The following is a 14,713-nucleotide window of genomic DNA, read 5'->3' on the forward strand; positions in this document are numbered from 1 at the left end:
TCTTCCACGGGCAGAGGGCTGAAAAATGCCTGCTGGATTTGGGGACAGGCTCATTGCCCCCTTGGCTTAACCAGAGCTGCCTTCATGTGTGTTTTTTTGGCTGCTGGTGGGAGATCACCCCATTACCCGTTTGCTTCCCATAAAAAGTGTCTGGGTTGCACATGGATGGAAGGGCTTCCAAGGCTGCAGAGCCCTGCAAGCTTTTGCTTGCCATGTGGGAGTAAATCCTTGGACTCCATTCAGCAGTAGTGTTACCTTAATTAAGAGCAGGCAAGCAGGTCGTATCTGGCTTGGTATGTTCTTGTAGCAATTTTAGGCAGAATTGGTAATGAAAATAGTACGGTGAGCAAGCGTGAAGGAAGGCCCCAGTAAGGTGCTACGGCTTTTTAGTCCCCCTAAAAGATCAAAGGTGGAATTACATCACAGGGTTGGACAGTGAAACTGGAGAACTCGCCCCTTGGATTTAACAGCAAAGATAATTAAACAGTGGAGCAGCATACCTAGACGGGGTGGGATGTTTTGTCACCGCTGCCCTGTACGTAAAGGCAGGTTCTCCTTCCACGATGCTCTGTGGCACGGGCACAAACCGTGGATGCGGGGAGAGGATTAGTAGATCAAGTTGTGGTGGTGGTTGGGCCGTGGCTTGGGCTGAAAGGAGGCAGTGTGAAAGTGTGGTGTAGGGCTGTAATTGTAATTGAGTCATGTGTGAAATTATACCGAAGCTGTGATTTGGGGTGAATTTTCATAATGGCATATTGAAATCTGGCCAGGCTAAAATAACATGGTGGCTCCAGCTCAGGTAAGCTGGCTAACTTTGAAATCCCAATTTATTGTCTTGACTAGAGGAACACCTCTAAGAGTAGAAAATTAAGTAGCTTGCTCTGCAGAACCCAACTTGCATGTAATCTGTTGGCCAATTACAGCTCTGTGCGCTTGTTGGAACCTCCTGGTTTGAAAGAGGTTGAAAGAATTGCCACAAGCTTAGCAAAGAATTACTAGATCTTGAAAACAATTTTTGTTAAGGGGACTTGAGCAGAAGATGCAAGTCCCTCCCACCCCAACCCTCAGGGCTTCGGAGCCTGAAAGTGGAAGGAGGCTTCATTTCTGCCTGCACCTTTGTAGATCTTCCATAAAAATCAGGCTGTGGCCTTTGTTGTTGACCCATATGAGTCAAGAAGTGGAGGAGGTGGAGGTGGTGTGTTAATCATTGGACGTGACTGAAGTCCTTGCTTCCTTCTGCTGACTCCTATGCTCTCCTGTGTTGGCAGAAGGAAGGTGGAGCAGACCCGTGGCCGTTCCTGGCAGAGCAGGCAGATGTTGAGCAGAGCAGGAAAACATAGGGTAGTACAAACAGGGTGGGTAGGAGTGCTTTCCCCAGAACTCTTGTCCCTTTGGATCCATCGCTCAGTGTGTGCACCTCCCTTGCTGTTGCCTCCCAAGAACATGATGAGTTTCAAAGTCAGTGACTGAACAAAGTTATGCCTTTGAGAGCTGCGGATGGCAGAGAAGTGGAAAGTCAGGAGAAAAGTCAATCTGGGATCCATCAGAGAGGCTTCCCAGTTTGTTTTGGTCCTAGCTGGGTGGTTGAGGGAGTTGCAACTAAGCGTTGGAAGTTGGCTTCAGCTTTCAGCAGCTTTCTGAAAGCTGGAATAGCTTCTGTGTTCTCTGTGGTTCTTTTGGAAGTAGAAGAGAGGGGGATGAAATGGAGAGTGGGTCAGCAGATGCTATTTGTTGTAGACAAGGATTGTGCAGGTTGTAGAACAGGTGTAATTCCAAATGGTGTGGATTCTTGCTTCATCCATCCCTGCTCCTGGCAGCTGACAAAAGTGAGAGCGTACCAAGCTTCGCTGATGTCTATCTGCATTTGAGTGAATCTGTTTCCAAATATCAAAGCCTCACAAAGCTCTCAGAAGCCTATTCTCCCTCCACCCTTGTCTGAGACTCTTCACGTCACGCATTTCCAGAGTTCAGGTGGCTAACAATTACTTCTGAGGGTGGGAATTTGCAAAGCCCCTCTCCAAGATGAGAACTGCTCGGCTGAAGCTGGCTCAGCCGGGCACTGGCTATGGCAGCTTTCCATGACCACTTCGTGATGCTGGCAACCCACCAGGACACGTTTACTACAAATTAATCAAATAGCACTGGGGCTGCTGCTTTTCTAATTCAGATTTTATTGTCTCATGACTTTGGGGCTAGCCTTCTAACCAGGGCAGCTAAATATGCTTTTAATTAGTGCCTGTTGAAGTATTCCAGTGAAATGAGCACTGAAGGGTTACTTTCATCTTCCGTGTGTGATTTCTATTTTTGTTAGGAGCTGCTCCAATTGTTTGGATCACGTTTTTGGCTGTTATCAGCCAGCATAGCATCACTGGAGCTAACAGTGACAAAGTTCGACCTATCCTTTCTTCTTAGGTGGGGGTAGCAAGGGAAATGGCTGGGAGTGAAATTATTTATCACAGCAGGCTAGAAACAGAAAGGACCTGGCAGTTTTCTCCTGAGGAATACTCTGTGTTTGTGCATTATCTCCTACTCTGGCCAATCTGTTTCTGTGTGTCAGTGATAACACTTGAAAGATTTCCACTTTTTACCCTTATCGTTCCAGAGCTGGTAGGAGACCATGTTGTCAAATACCTAAATATCTTCATACCGCATTATTTTAACATTTGAATTGTTTCATTTAGAAGACAATGAATTATGTGGCATTTATTTCAAGCCCTAATTTACATTTGACTCACAGCATTCTTAGGGAAAAGTTGCTAGAATTGCTTTCAGAAGCTCAACTGTTTGAAGAAAGTTGACTGTTTCCAAAAAAAAAAAAAAAAAAGAGGAGCTATGATATAAAATAGCATCAAAAGCCATCATGCCTGTATGTGGAAGCCTTTTGGAAGCGCTGACAGTGTTTTGAGAATGAAAAATGAGAAAATAATGAAGCTAATAACCTGTTAGGTTTCAATGGTCCTTTCCCAAACATCTGTGCTAATGTTTCATCGTTATGACGTGAACTAGTTCTGATCAGCCGATATGATCCTGTTTTTCCCTTCCCATGAAGGGAAGATCCCTTTGAATAACACCCTTTGGATGAGTGATCCTTGGGAGTCGGCACGTCTCTTCCGCCTCCGTTGGCCTCTGTGGGAAAGCTGAGAGATGCTTGAGCCCTTCTGGGACGTGTCTCTTACTGCATCTTTTAATGCAGCAAATCAAAAGCCAGGGGATCCCAGATCTGGCAGTGTGTAGGTGACCGAAGGGCTGACCTTCGTGGGTGGGGATTTTAAGGAGGAGATGTTCAGGCAGTGTCCCCTGGCATGGGGCTGTATCTCAGGAGGGTGGCAGGGCACGAGGAAAACACCGTGTCATCTGCCATTCCACAAAGCACTGGCAGCTTTTCTCTTCCTTAAACAATAAAACTGGTTTCCACTCTAACTTTGTGCAGGCTAATCACTCGTGGCAGAATTTCTAAACAAATATCCTGGCTCTTGACTCAGACGATTGCAGAAGATGAAGTAATGCTGTTGGTACAGCGTAGGAGCTGGAGTGATAACCTAGGAGCAGTTTTCCTTTGCTGCAAGGGAGTGTATTCCTCTCATGCACAAGCTTTTGCTAATGTCTGAAGTGATTTTAGCTCAAACAAGTCTGATTCTCCCAAAGTCTTAAATTGCAGAACTGCAGCTCTGCTGTGGCACAGCTGTAATTGCTCTTGGGAGGAGCTCTGACTTGAGGCACCTGAAGCCACAGCCTGACTTCAAAGCCTCCTGGTTACCGTAACCCTCTGACCTCACACCGTTTCCTTTTCCCATCTTAATTTTGCTGTCGGTGCTAAATGGCTGGAGCACCGGCTGCTGCGGTGAGGTGGCTTCCTTCAGGGTCGTGTCCCAGTGCCTGCAGACCAAATGGGGAACAGAAACCTTTCCAGATAGGCAGAGCTGGGCTCTTCCTGGCTGCTCCTCTGACTCACAGCCTGGATCCGAGGTGTCTCACCGACGGGGCTATCCTCTCGGTGTGGCCCCTTTCCCTGGACCACGCTGGTTCCCAGTGGCAGAGCATCGCTGAGCTACAGGATCCCTCCTGCCACTCACAGCATGGTTTGCTTTTGGTTATTTGAGGGAAATGCGTGCTACCTTTGAGTTTAGGTTTATAGGCGTACTGGGTAGATGTGGTGCTGGTTCTGCACTGTACAGGCAAGTCCGCTGGCAAGTTGCATTGTGCTGCAAGCTTGGAGGAGAGGAGGTGATGCAGAGCAGGAACTGGTTTTCATGCATCTCTGCAGGGAAACAGAACACATTGGGATGTTCACATGGCTGAAAGCTTGTGCCTATTGAACCACTAGCAAGTGGTTGTTGCTTGAACTTCGTGCTTCCATGTACCATAGGAGCTGCAGTAGCACATAGCCTATGGTGCATTGTTAAGCACGAGCAGACCGATGACCTGCATATAAAGTGCATACGGGTAAACACTGAGCACCTTCTTATTTACTCAGGATTCTCAGCACTCCCTGTTTTTAAAATGGAAATGCAAATATCGTGGTAACTCTAAATACTGCGGGCAGGAAATGCCAGTACTTAAATAGCTCCTGCTGTGTAAGTCTTATTGCTTCCATTTTGAAAATTATTCCGGTTTTGCATGTGCTCTAATTTTGAAGCTTTTCCTGAATGGCTTTGAAGTCTTCTGAAAGTTCTTAGATCTTTTCAGACTTCAAAGGTAGATACAGTGTTTTCTTTCTGTCCTATGTAAGGGATATATTAGAACTGATGATTTAAAATGATAATAAAAAAATATAAAAAATTGGAAAGCCAGATCTTTTCTTTAAGACTCCTTAAACCATTCAGTGAACGCGTGCATTTGATAGAGGGGAAAAGTCCATGAATACTGTGAATGGTGTTTCACAAGCCATGTTTCCTCAGGATACAAAGAAGGCAGCAAGAGGAGGAAGCAGAAGCAGAGAGAGGAACAGAAGAAGAAGAAGTCAACCAAAGGGAGTTACTAAAATGGACTTCTCTGCTATGCCAATACCTTTACAATAACAGCAACTTACGTTACATTTGAGCACAACTCTTCTGAGTATATATTTTTTTTGATTGTTCACACTGCTAGTAAGGAAGTGACTCATGTTTAAAACTGTACTAAAATTGCACTATATTATTCTTTTTAGTTTCACGGAGTGGCTTTCTTGCCAGTCAGGTTAAGGAATTTGGACGAGGCTGAACTTGGTTAGAAGTGTGTTATGTTTGACAATTGGAAAACATTACAGAATCTCTTACCTCTTCCTTCCCTGGGACTAAAACTACTCTAGTCTAGTGTTTATTTGTTTTGTAGGTTATAGACAGTTGTGCAAATGCCTGCTTGTCCAGTCACTCTAGCATCAACATCAGGCTTGTTGAAAGAGTTAAACATCAATCCCGTTCCTTCATGTCACTGGGAGTCGGACTGAGACGTGCTCTCATGTGGTAATTTATGCAGACTTAATAAATGACTTCTGTGTTTTTTTTTTTTTTTTTTTTTTTTCTCCCAAGCTGGGCAGCAAAGGTTTGTCCCTGCTATTAAAATGTTCCTTCTTTTTAAAGTGTATAATGAAGTTATATCCTCTGGTTTTAAGAAACTTAGTGTAATGATGGTCTTCTGTAACACTTCTGCTGATTTCTTTAAGCGTAGCTGACTCCCGGTGAATCATTTAGTGAAATCATTCCTTATTTTAAAATTTTGTTTTCAGAAGCTAGAGACAAATGATCTAAGTGCTACTTTAAAACTGCTCTTTGTTTCTGTTGAGTAGCTTTTAGATAATGAAAATATTTCGGGATCTGCGTAAGATTTTCTCTTTTTTTTTTTTTTTTCTGCAAAGGACTTGCATCCTTATGTATGAAACCATTTTGCATCAGTTTTATTGCAGGACTAATTTTTTTAGCTTGAAAACATGTCTTCAGTTTAAAATAAATCTACATTTTCTGGCTAGATTACTTCCTTGCTCCCCGTAATTGTCTCATGTGCATGATCCATTGCTTCTCTTAACCTTCTAGTTTGTCCAGAGCCCTTCTGTTGCCTTAAGCATTTACCTGCATGTTTCTCATCAGTACGTAGTCTCTTCTTTTTAACCTTCAGGTAGGAGTTACCAACTCATGGTTTTGTTTTGTTTCTTGTCTTCCTCTTGCCAATATGTTGTTGATGTAACAGACTTAAACCTAGCAATACTGAAAGTCCACGGTTCCTGGAGAAACTCACTCCCTCGTGTATGTAGCGATACACATAATGGTGTAAGGAAGAAGCTAAACAGGAAAAATCAAGTCTGCATTTTAGCATGGTTTGATATAACAAATTCTGGTGTCTGTGGTATCTGAATGGTTTAGCTTCTAATGCTTACATTACAGAACGTAACCTTACGCAAACATATAACCATACATGAACTCTGTTAGGGTATTTAAATTAAGGTTAATATGAAATAAGCCTGAGTACCATTTTTTTCTGTCACTTAAGTACCACTTTTTCATTTTTGTGCAGTGTTACTAATATTTAAAAATAAAGAAAATTCTCCTTTATACTTTGTCCTCTTGCACTGTCCTGTAGACTAGAGCTGGCACCGGTTGTTCCTGTTTGATTTGTGTTAGAGCTGAGGCTGTAAGCACAAGAGGAGAGCCCGCGTTCACCGAACACCCACAAGCTCACCACGCGATGCCTTCTGCTACATCCATGAGCAAGTCGATAGAGTCCCCATGCCAAATGGCTGATACTGGAAAGCCAGGGTTCCTTCTGGCTGGAAACATCACCGTAGGAGCATACACATCAAACGGAGCCTGCACATTACATACAAGGATCATACAGAGAAATGCACAGCTCTTTGAATCGCATCCCATTTAAAGCCCTTCCTCATCTGGGGGAGAAGTCCCCATTAATATGTATGCTAATTTTAAGCTATTAGAGCTCCTTGTTGTGGGGAAAATGGTGTCTGCCTTGGAGAAGGAGAGGTGGAGGAAGGCAGAGGTGACACCAGCAGCCGTCCCTGTACTGTGAGCAGCCTCACGTCACAGGACAGCGTGGCTGCAGATCAGGAATGTGCCTTGAAGAGTTAGAGCAGACCGTCATTTGGGTACATAAATATATTCCTGAGTCTGATCCCTGCATTAGGCCTGAAGAAGGAGGACAGAGCCTGAATTAGGAGGCCTGCAGGTGGGCTCGTGGTTGGTTAGGAAGCCTGAGCACTTTATGTGGCACTGCCTACACGCAGACTTCATAATGTGGGATCTGGGCATGCCTTTGTTGGGGGCCATACCCAAGAAGAACCTAGATGAACTGTATGGACCCCTGCCCCAAAGTACTAAACTTTGTACAGCTTTGCCCATTAATGGCTGCCCAACCCCTTGAGATGCTCCTCTCACTGAAGGCACCCTCCAGAAAGGTGGATGCCTGCTTGCAGCTGTGCTCCCTTGGGAGAAGCTCCTGGGAAACAGAGTCCTCAGAGGAAGGAATCACAGGCGTCATCTTTCCTGTAACTACCTAGAATCTGCCCAAACTTACCCAGAAATTAAGAAGTGTGGGCCCGTGGCCATTGAGCACGAATCCTTCCTTCAGCCTGGTTATTTCTGGGCATTAACTGAAAGGCTACTGCTTAAAGGAGTACCGTGGAGCAGGGGTGTCAGCCGGGATATCGTGACATGCTGGGCGGTGCAGGACAGCCTGCGCCATGTCTGCCACGTGTGTATGAGCAGACACACATCTCACGAGGTCTTGGTATCCCGTTGCATCCATCTGCCGAGGGTGAAGGCTGCATGATGATATGGGGCAGGAAAAATGCAGGTGGGCGTGAGACACCACAACTGATAAAAGATAGTGCTGGCCCATGAGTGGCTGTGAACAAATGTACTATGAAAGGTAGAAAAAGGTTTCTGACTATCCTACAACACTTGTATGGAAGAGCTGAGGACAGAAACAGAGCTAGTCTAAATACAGACCTGGCGTCATGTATAAAATGCATTGCAAAACGATTCGTTACAGAGCAGCCACCTGGGCTCACAGACCCGAATTGTTTTCAATCCCTTTCAGAATCCCACGAGAAAGTTAAATTATTAGGGTAAAGAACACGCAGCGAGTTGAGAAACAGCATAATTAAAATGTTACACTGAAAACAAAACAGTTTTATCTTCAGATAGGAGGACACAATCACAAACAAGTGAAATGGGGAGAGATAAGGGCTCCTGCTCCTCACTTGGAAGACGGCACTATGAAAATGGTTTGAATTCAGTTGTTTTTCCACACCTTTTAGAGGTGTGCAGCCTGCTCTTTGAACTGAGGTTTGGCAAGACTTTGATATTAAATAAATGATCTCAGAGAGTGTTGGTGTCAAAGTGATAAAAACGTATTTTTCGAGTTTTTGCCCGGTCTCTGATTAGTGCTGGTGCCCACCTCTGCGGGCAGCTTCCCTGCCTCTAAGCACCGCTCCTAAAGGTAAGACAAAGCTCCGTTTTTCTTTCTTAGCTTGGCTGCTTTCTTCCCAAAAATCAGAATGATCTCATGATGCTTTGTATGCGTTCTTTGAAATAACACATTCCAAAGGTGCTCCTTCTGAAATGAGTCAGATACCCAGAAGATGTGTAATAATTGTTAGGAAAGCACAAAACTGCCCATTTCTCCAATGATGCCTGAAATGTGTGATACCTGCCCACATCTTCATGAACGTTTCCAGCCATGTGCCACAAAAGTGATGACTGTCAAGTGGCAGGATCAACTTGTAACTCTACTGAATTTCATTGTTCCCCCCTTCTTCCTCCCCCCTTTTCTTTTGTACTTGCCAGCTGCACAGGACTGTTCATTCCTGGGATGCTCAGGTTAGTCCTCGCTGCATTTCAGACCTCAGTTGTGCATTCTTGGTCCCATATGTCCAAACTTAGTGCATATTTTAGTGCTCTCTGTCTCCTCGCTTTAGCTTTCCTAGGAAGCATCTTACTGCCTTCCTTCCATGTTGACAGGGGGAATGGTACAATCACCTGTGATTAGCTACATTTAATTATTTTCCCAGTGAGCAGGTTGGAATCTGGTCTGAGGAGATTTTTTATCATTAGTTGCAAAGCTCTGCTCATTGCTACCTGTAGCACTGAAAATTCCAAGCAGGGCTAGCAATTTTTCTTCTCCACCGATTAAAATTAAAACAGGGCACCTAAAGAGATCCACAGATGCTCAGATTTAGTAAATGTTCATGTTTGAAACTGTAATAGATTCAGCTGCCTTGTGTCAGCACACTTGGACTTCTCATGAGTTTTTCAGGCAGAAAGGGCTCAGGTGGGGTGTTGGGAAGTGTCAGGTGTGTTGAGTACCTTGCTGGTGCCCTCTGACACTGGCTGTTAACTCCGGGCAGCAGGAGAAGCATTGTCAAAGAGGCTGAGCTGCTCTGAGGTGCCATTTCCAAGCGTGGGGTTAGGTTGCCTCGCTGCTCTCCTCACAAGTAGAGACTGCTCACCTTGTTCTGCATGTCTTGAACCGCAGCATCAAGCATCCCAAACTTTCCTTCTCCCAGGAAGCCCCACATTGCCAAAACAGCCCCAAAAACAAGAAGTGAAGGTGAGAGGAAAACCAGAACACCTGCTCTAATAACGAGTCTGAATGCTTTGGTTTCAGGAAAACGCCTCCATGTCTGCCTGGAAGCGGTCACTGATTTTCTAGAACGTCCACAAGGAAGGAACAAGACCTCACTGCACTGCCTGGGTGTTTGATTGCTTCTCTTCAATGCCTATTTCCATTGGTGTGCACATACACCTTCCTACTTACATAGCACACATCATTTTTTCCATCCCTTGTTTGGGAAGTGCTCATTCTTTGGTTAACACGGAATGGCTCGATTGTTCGTTAGGCAGCTAGTGGCTGCAGTATAGTGAAGTCTTGTGGTATAGGAAGTGTTATTTTTACATTATCTCCATATTAAAGAGTTAGGCTCAGGAGAATTGCCTTACTTTAACAGCAAAATTTGCTTTTTAGGATGAAAGGTAACAAGTAGAACACAGTAGATTGCTCCAAACCCAGTAGACAAACACACCTCAGAAATGTATTAAGCTAAAATTCTTGAAACTTGTGATTCTGTCTGAATTCTGGAGGTGTGCCATGTGACAGCTTTGGATGTTTGAATGTCCTCAGCGGAGCAGTACTGGCTGCATATTGCTACGTGAGACCAAGGGATAATATAAGCTCCTTTAATAGCCCGAGCACTCAGAGCGTGACTGAGCTTTAAGAAGTTATTAAGGAGCACCAGGCAGACTCTTCCCACGGCACCTGGAGGGGACACGCACCAGAGGTGCACGACGAAGTGCTCCTGGCAGCCGAGGCAAGCCACAACCTGCTGTGCTGGTGGTGTTGTGACAACCTGGGCTTAACGCTTCAGGATGCAAGGCAAGGAGGTAACCAGCACCAGATCGTTCCCGCTGCTGTGAGTCATGTTTTATACCCAGAAAAGTGATTTGTCAGCTCTGTCCCACTGGCCTGTCTTTGATAGTGACTAATGGTGGATGCCTAGGGGAGAGCACAAGAACAAGCTGAGTGTGTAATTATGCTTCACCCTAATGTTTTCCCAGCTGTGGCACTCTCTGGGTCAGAGGTTCCTGGATCCAGAAATGTAGTTTTTTTTTGTTGCCCAATTTTTGTTTCCATCTATTTGCTCATTTGCATTTAATCTAGGAAACTCCATAATACCCACAAAGTCTCATGGCAAGGAATCTGTTGTGGGAAGAGATGTCCCAACATCTCTTGTTTTCAACCTTTCCACTTTGGTTTCCTCCATCCATACACTGGAAGACACTGGGAACATCACATCCTCATACACCTCTTCCATGACTTCCAGGATTCACTCCTGTCAGGCTTTGGTTAACTCTTTTATGGCCCAAGAGGCCCGGCGTGCTTAATCACTCCTCGCAGGAAAGCCGTTTACCACTTTGATCGTTCTCTCAGGTTAGGAAAGCTTGTTAAACTCAGCTCTATAAATTGTGATGACCGCCCAGATGAGCATGACTAGCATTTTAGCAACTCGCTTACGCCCTGTGTCAGGCTGACAGATGGAGGAAAACGCCACTGAGTAAAAGCCTGGGATGTGGGAAGAGCAGAGCGACCCCTGAGAGCCGCCTCTGATGCCCCTAGCCTCGCCAGACTCTCCTGGGCTCTGCAATGAGGATGTGTGAGCTCATTGTAGGGTTGGTGTCTGCAGAGCATGGTCCCACACACCTTCACCTTCCTTCACCCCGTCTCGGATGATGATGTGTCACAGGGCACTGACAGCAGATGGGACACACCGCTCCTGACCTTGCACAGCTCCTGCAGCCACTTGCTCCTCCTTGGGCTGCAGGTGTTGGCTGTCCCCAGCTCCACATGCCACCACCAGTTTGCCACCTCCTGTGGAAGCCCAGTGCTGCCTGTACGATCACTGCCAAGCAGAGAGATGGGTCAGGTCCCCTTGGGAAGATGCCTTGCTCTTGGTGTGACATGTCCCTAGAGGCAGCACCTGAAGGCACAGGTTGTGCAACTCCACACGTCCACAATTTCTGCAGCATTGCATGTGGCACTGCAACTGCTTTTCCACTTCCTGACCCATTTTGTCCAATGTGCAAAGGGTTTTTCCCAGGTGTAGAAATCAAGGCTGTGGCTTTCTCAATGCCCTTCAGCATATTTTGCACAGGGAAAGCAAAAATCCTTCCATTTTGCATATGCAAGGCAAAATAAGAGTTTGCTTACCGGGTTCCAAGGTCACTGACTTCATTTGGGAAACCATAAACAGCTGGGGTTTTAGTCATAGGGAAGTATCAGCGATGGGTAGGGAGGATCTGCAGAGATGAGAGGGTGCAGGACATCAAACAATGATTCTTAAAGTGCAAAGTCAATACTGGCCCGTTGCCTGGTTGAGTCGAACCCCCAGAATGTTGTGTCTGGCTCTGTAGTCCTGATTCAGATCCATCTCCACTTTAGATATGATTTTGCCCAACTGGGTTTCCATCCCAGTGCAAACAGGAGGTAATCTCTGCTTGCTGTGCTCCTGAGGTAGCCCTTCTGTGGTTTGCAGGGAGATTTTTGTGTGCACCTGAGCCCAAGGCCTCCTCTTTCTTAGCAGGATTCAGGTTTGGTGGTGGTGGTTAACCAACAGAACGACTTCCCTCGGAACCACAGATTTTTCTATCATGAATGCTTAGGAAAATATTATTCAGCTAACTTGTATTGCAGGTCCCAGGTTGCATTAGGAGCTGGGATGTGATAGAACACGATGGCAATGAGTCACCTCCTATCATGTTTTATTGTGATGTGTCAGCTGAGAGAGCCGGAGAGCTTTAGGTGTTTCTACCAGCACAATTATGAAACAACTGCTGGTTCATGCAGAGATTACTAAGTTTTTCCTAGGCTAGTTAGCTGATAGGGTTAGGTCTGTGGTTTAGCAATGTTTTGTTAAAGTTGCTAACAAGGAGTTGCCTCAGAGTCTATTTTCCACCCAGAAAAGTCATCAGCCTCTTGTTACCATGGGTTAACCTCGCTGAGGAACTGGAGTCATCAGGAGGAGGCTGTCTCCCCAAGCAGAGAGGATGGTTTGTGAGATTGCCTTTATTTTAGGGCTACTTTCTGCTGGCATTGACTAGAAAAGGGTAATGATACCATCACCAGTTGTTGCTGTAAAACTAAGAGTATGAACTGGTGCTGGTGGAGGCCAAGCTCCTCGGGACATGGGTCTTCGTCTCCTCCACCTCTGCTGAGACCTTCAGCCACCTGCTTTGCCTTCTGCTGAAATACACATGGCTTTGCCTGGGCGATGCAAGCAAACCTTCTAGCTGGCTAGTCTGCAAGTATCTGATCTATGTGAGCTGCTCTGGAGACATGGAGACAGTTTTTTTGTTGTTGTTTTGTTTTTTTTTGTTTTTGTTTTTGCTTGTTTGTTTGTTTTAATGCTTAGGTGAATTTTGTTAATAAGGATTTGTATGTTCAACTTCTCCTGCAGTGCTATTTTGAATATGGGCAACCTCAGCAAGTGGGCTGTGGTACCCAGCCCTGAGAGCAGGGACAGATGTGGGGCAGGTAGAGGCAGATCCGTCCCTTCTGCCACCACTCTGTGACCTCCCCTGATGGTGACCATTCTGCAGGCCTCGCTCCCTTAGCCATATGTCTCTCTGCAGCAGAAAAACTCAATTTAGTCAAATATTTTTTTTTTTTTTTTTTTTTTTTTTTTTTTGAGTGTCAATAAACAGTGACCATGCGAGGGTTTGACCTCCCCTTTGCTGACACCTCGGTGTCCCACCATGAACCCCTTTGCAGCCATGCTTTGAGGAAAGGTTTTACTAACAGGACTATAAATGTTTCACAGGAGGCCTCTGGGGAGGGATGCTGAATAATGGAAATGTTAACAGACCTTACATTACAGGCCCTATACATCATTACTTAATTTCTTTGCTTTTGTCTCCAGTTTTTTTCCCCCCCCCCCCCCCCCCCCGATCGATAGCGCTCATCCTGCTCAGTGAACAGACTTGATACTGTTTTTATGGTGTGAAAATTACTGTTGCTTTGACTGGCTTCTATTACAAGGTGACAATGCTTGGCAGAAAACAATGAATCTTCCTATTATTTGGAAAATAAATGTGATTTATGGGACTGGCAATCAATAGTGGTCTGTGTCTTGCAGTCAGAGTGCTCGCTTTCCTGAAATAAGGCTTTGGAGTGTGAAAGCTGTTTGTCTAGTGCCGCTGAGCTATTTATAATATATATATGTATTAATCTCAGCTTTTATTAAGAATTTTTCCAGAGGTGATGATAAAGAAAACATCTATTATATTTTTAAAGGTGTGGGGCCCATTTGGAAAGCAGCCAAGCAGGTGTGAAGCTGAGCGTGCTGGCAGGGCAGGACGCGGCACCGACCACTGAAATGCTGGAGGGAGGAAGAGGAGGAGGAAGGGGAAGGCCAGCCATCGAGCACCTGCCATCGCCTCCCTTCACTCGCTAGAGAAATGGTGGTCAGCACTGACGATTTGGTATTAAAGATCCACAATGCTGCTGGCAAAAACTGGACCAATGTTACTGCAGGGAAGCAGAGCTGCTTTGACCGACAGCTGTGCCAGACTCTAGCTAGAGATGTTTGGGGAGGGCTGTGAAGCTCTTCCTATTTTTTTTTTTTTTCCTGCTTGTTCTTGCATTTTTTAAAATTATTTATTTATTTATTTATTTATTTTTATCTATGTGGATGACCTCTGCTCCCAGACCTCACAAATGTGGGTCCTCTTCCTCTTCTGCCTGTGCTGAAGATGTCTCATATTTCTTGAAGAACTGGTGAATAAACAGCTTACCTACTTGGTGGGGCCTCTCTTCTTTTGTCTCTCTCTTAGGCAAAGGGACTGAGGGAGCTCCTCATCTATTTTTTAATTATTTTTTAATTTTTAAATAGATGTGGTCTTCACGTCCCCTCAACTCTTGGTTTACTCCAGGTAGCACTGGATTAATGATGATTTAACTACAGTTCAGGTGTGTTTATACACTAGGGAGGTTGTGTGGCTGAGTACATATATCAGCACCGCCTGCAAGCAACTAGATTTTAAGCTCAGCCCCAAGCTTTTCTGCATACCTGGGCTTCCTGAGCCAAGAAAGAGCCCATGGCAGCAGGGCTGAGGTCTCAGCTGGGCACGGGGACCCCAGGGCCCTATGGGAGGATGCCTTGGGAGAGCTGCAATGCCCAAGCCCTGTGACACTGGAGCTGCCCAAGTGATCCCTGTCTTGAGGTGGAAGCTTT

General features: G+C 45.4%; 1 protein-coding gene across 3 annotated transcripts in view; it reads left to right on the forward strand.

Moving 5' to 3' along the window:
• Positions 1–14,277, forward strand: part of DNAJB6 (DnaJ heat shock protein family (Hsp40) member B6) — a 67,161-nt gene extending 52,884 nt beyond the window's left edge. For 2 of the 3 annotated variants that reach the window (XM_035316410.1, XM_035316411.1), the window contains exon 10: positions 4,899–6,523. In XM_035316410.1, the coding sequence (XP_035172301.1) occupies positions 4,899–4,981 (83 nt within the window). In that variant the 3' untranslated portion in view covers positions 4,982–6,523. Of the gene's footprint in view, positions 1–4,898; positions 6,524–13,773 lie in introns of those variants that run through there. The other variant, XM_035316412.1, reaches the window with a different exon arrangement.
• The last annotated feature ends 436 nt before the right edge of the window (positions 14,278–14,713 follow it).

This window comes from Oxyura jamaicensis, chromosome 2, assembly GCF_011077185.1.
Source record: "Oxyura jamaicensis isolate SHBP4307 breed ruddy duck chromosome 2, BPBGC_Ojam_1.0, whole genome shotgun sequence".
Taxonomy (NCBI): domain Eukaryota; kingdom Metazoa; phylum Chordata; class Aves; order Anseriformes; family Anatidae; genus Oxyura; species Oxyura jamaicensis.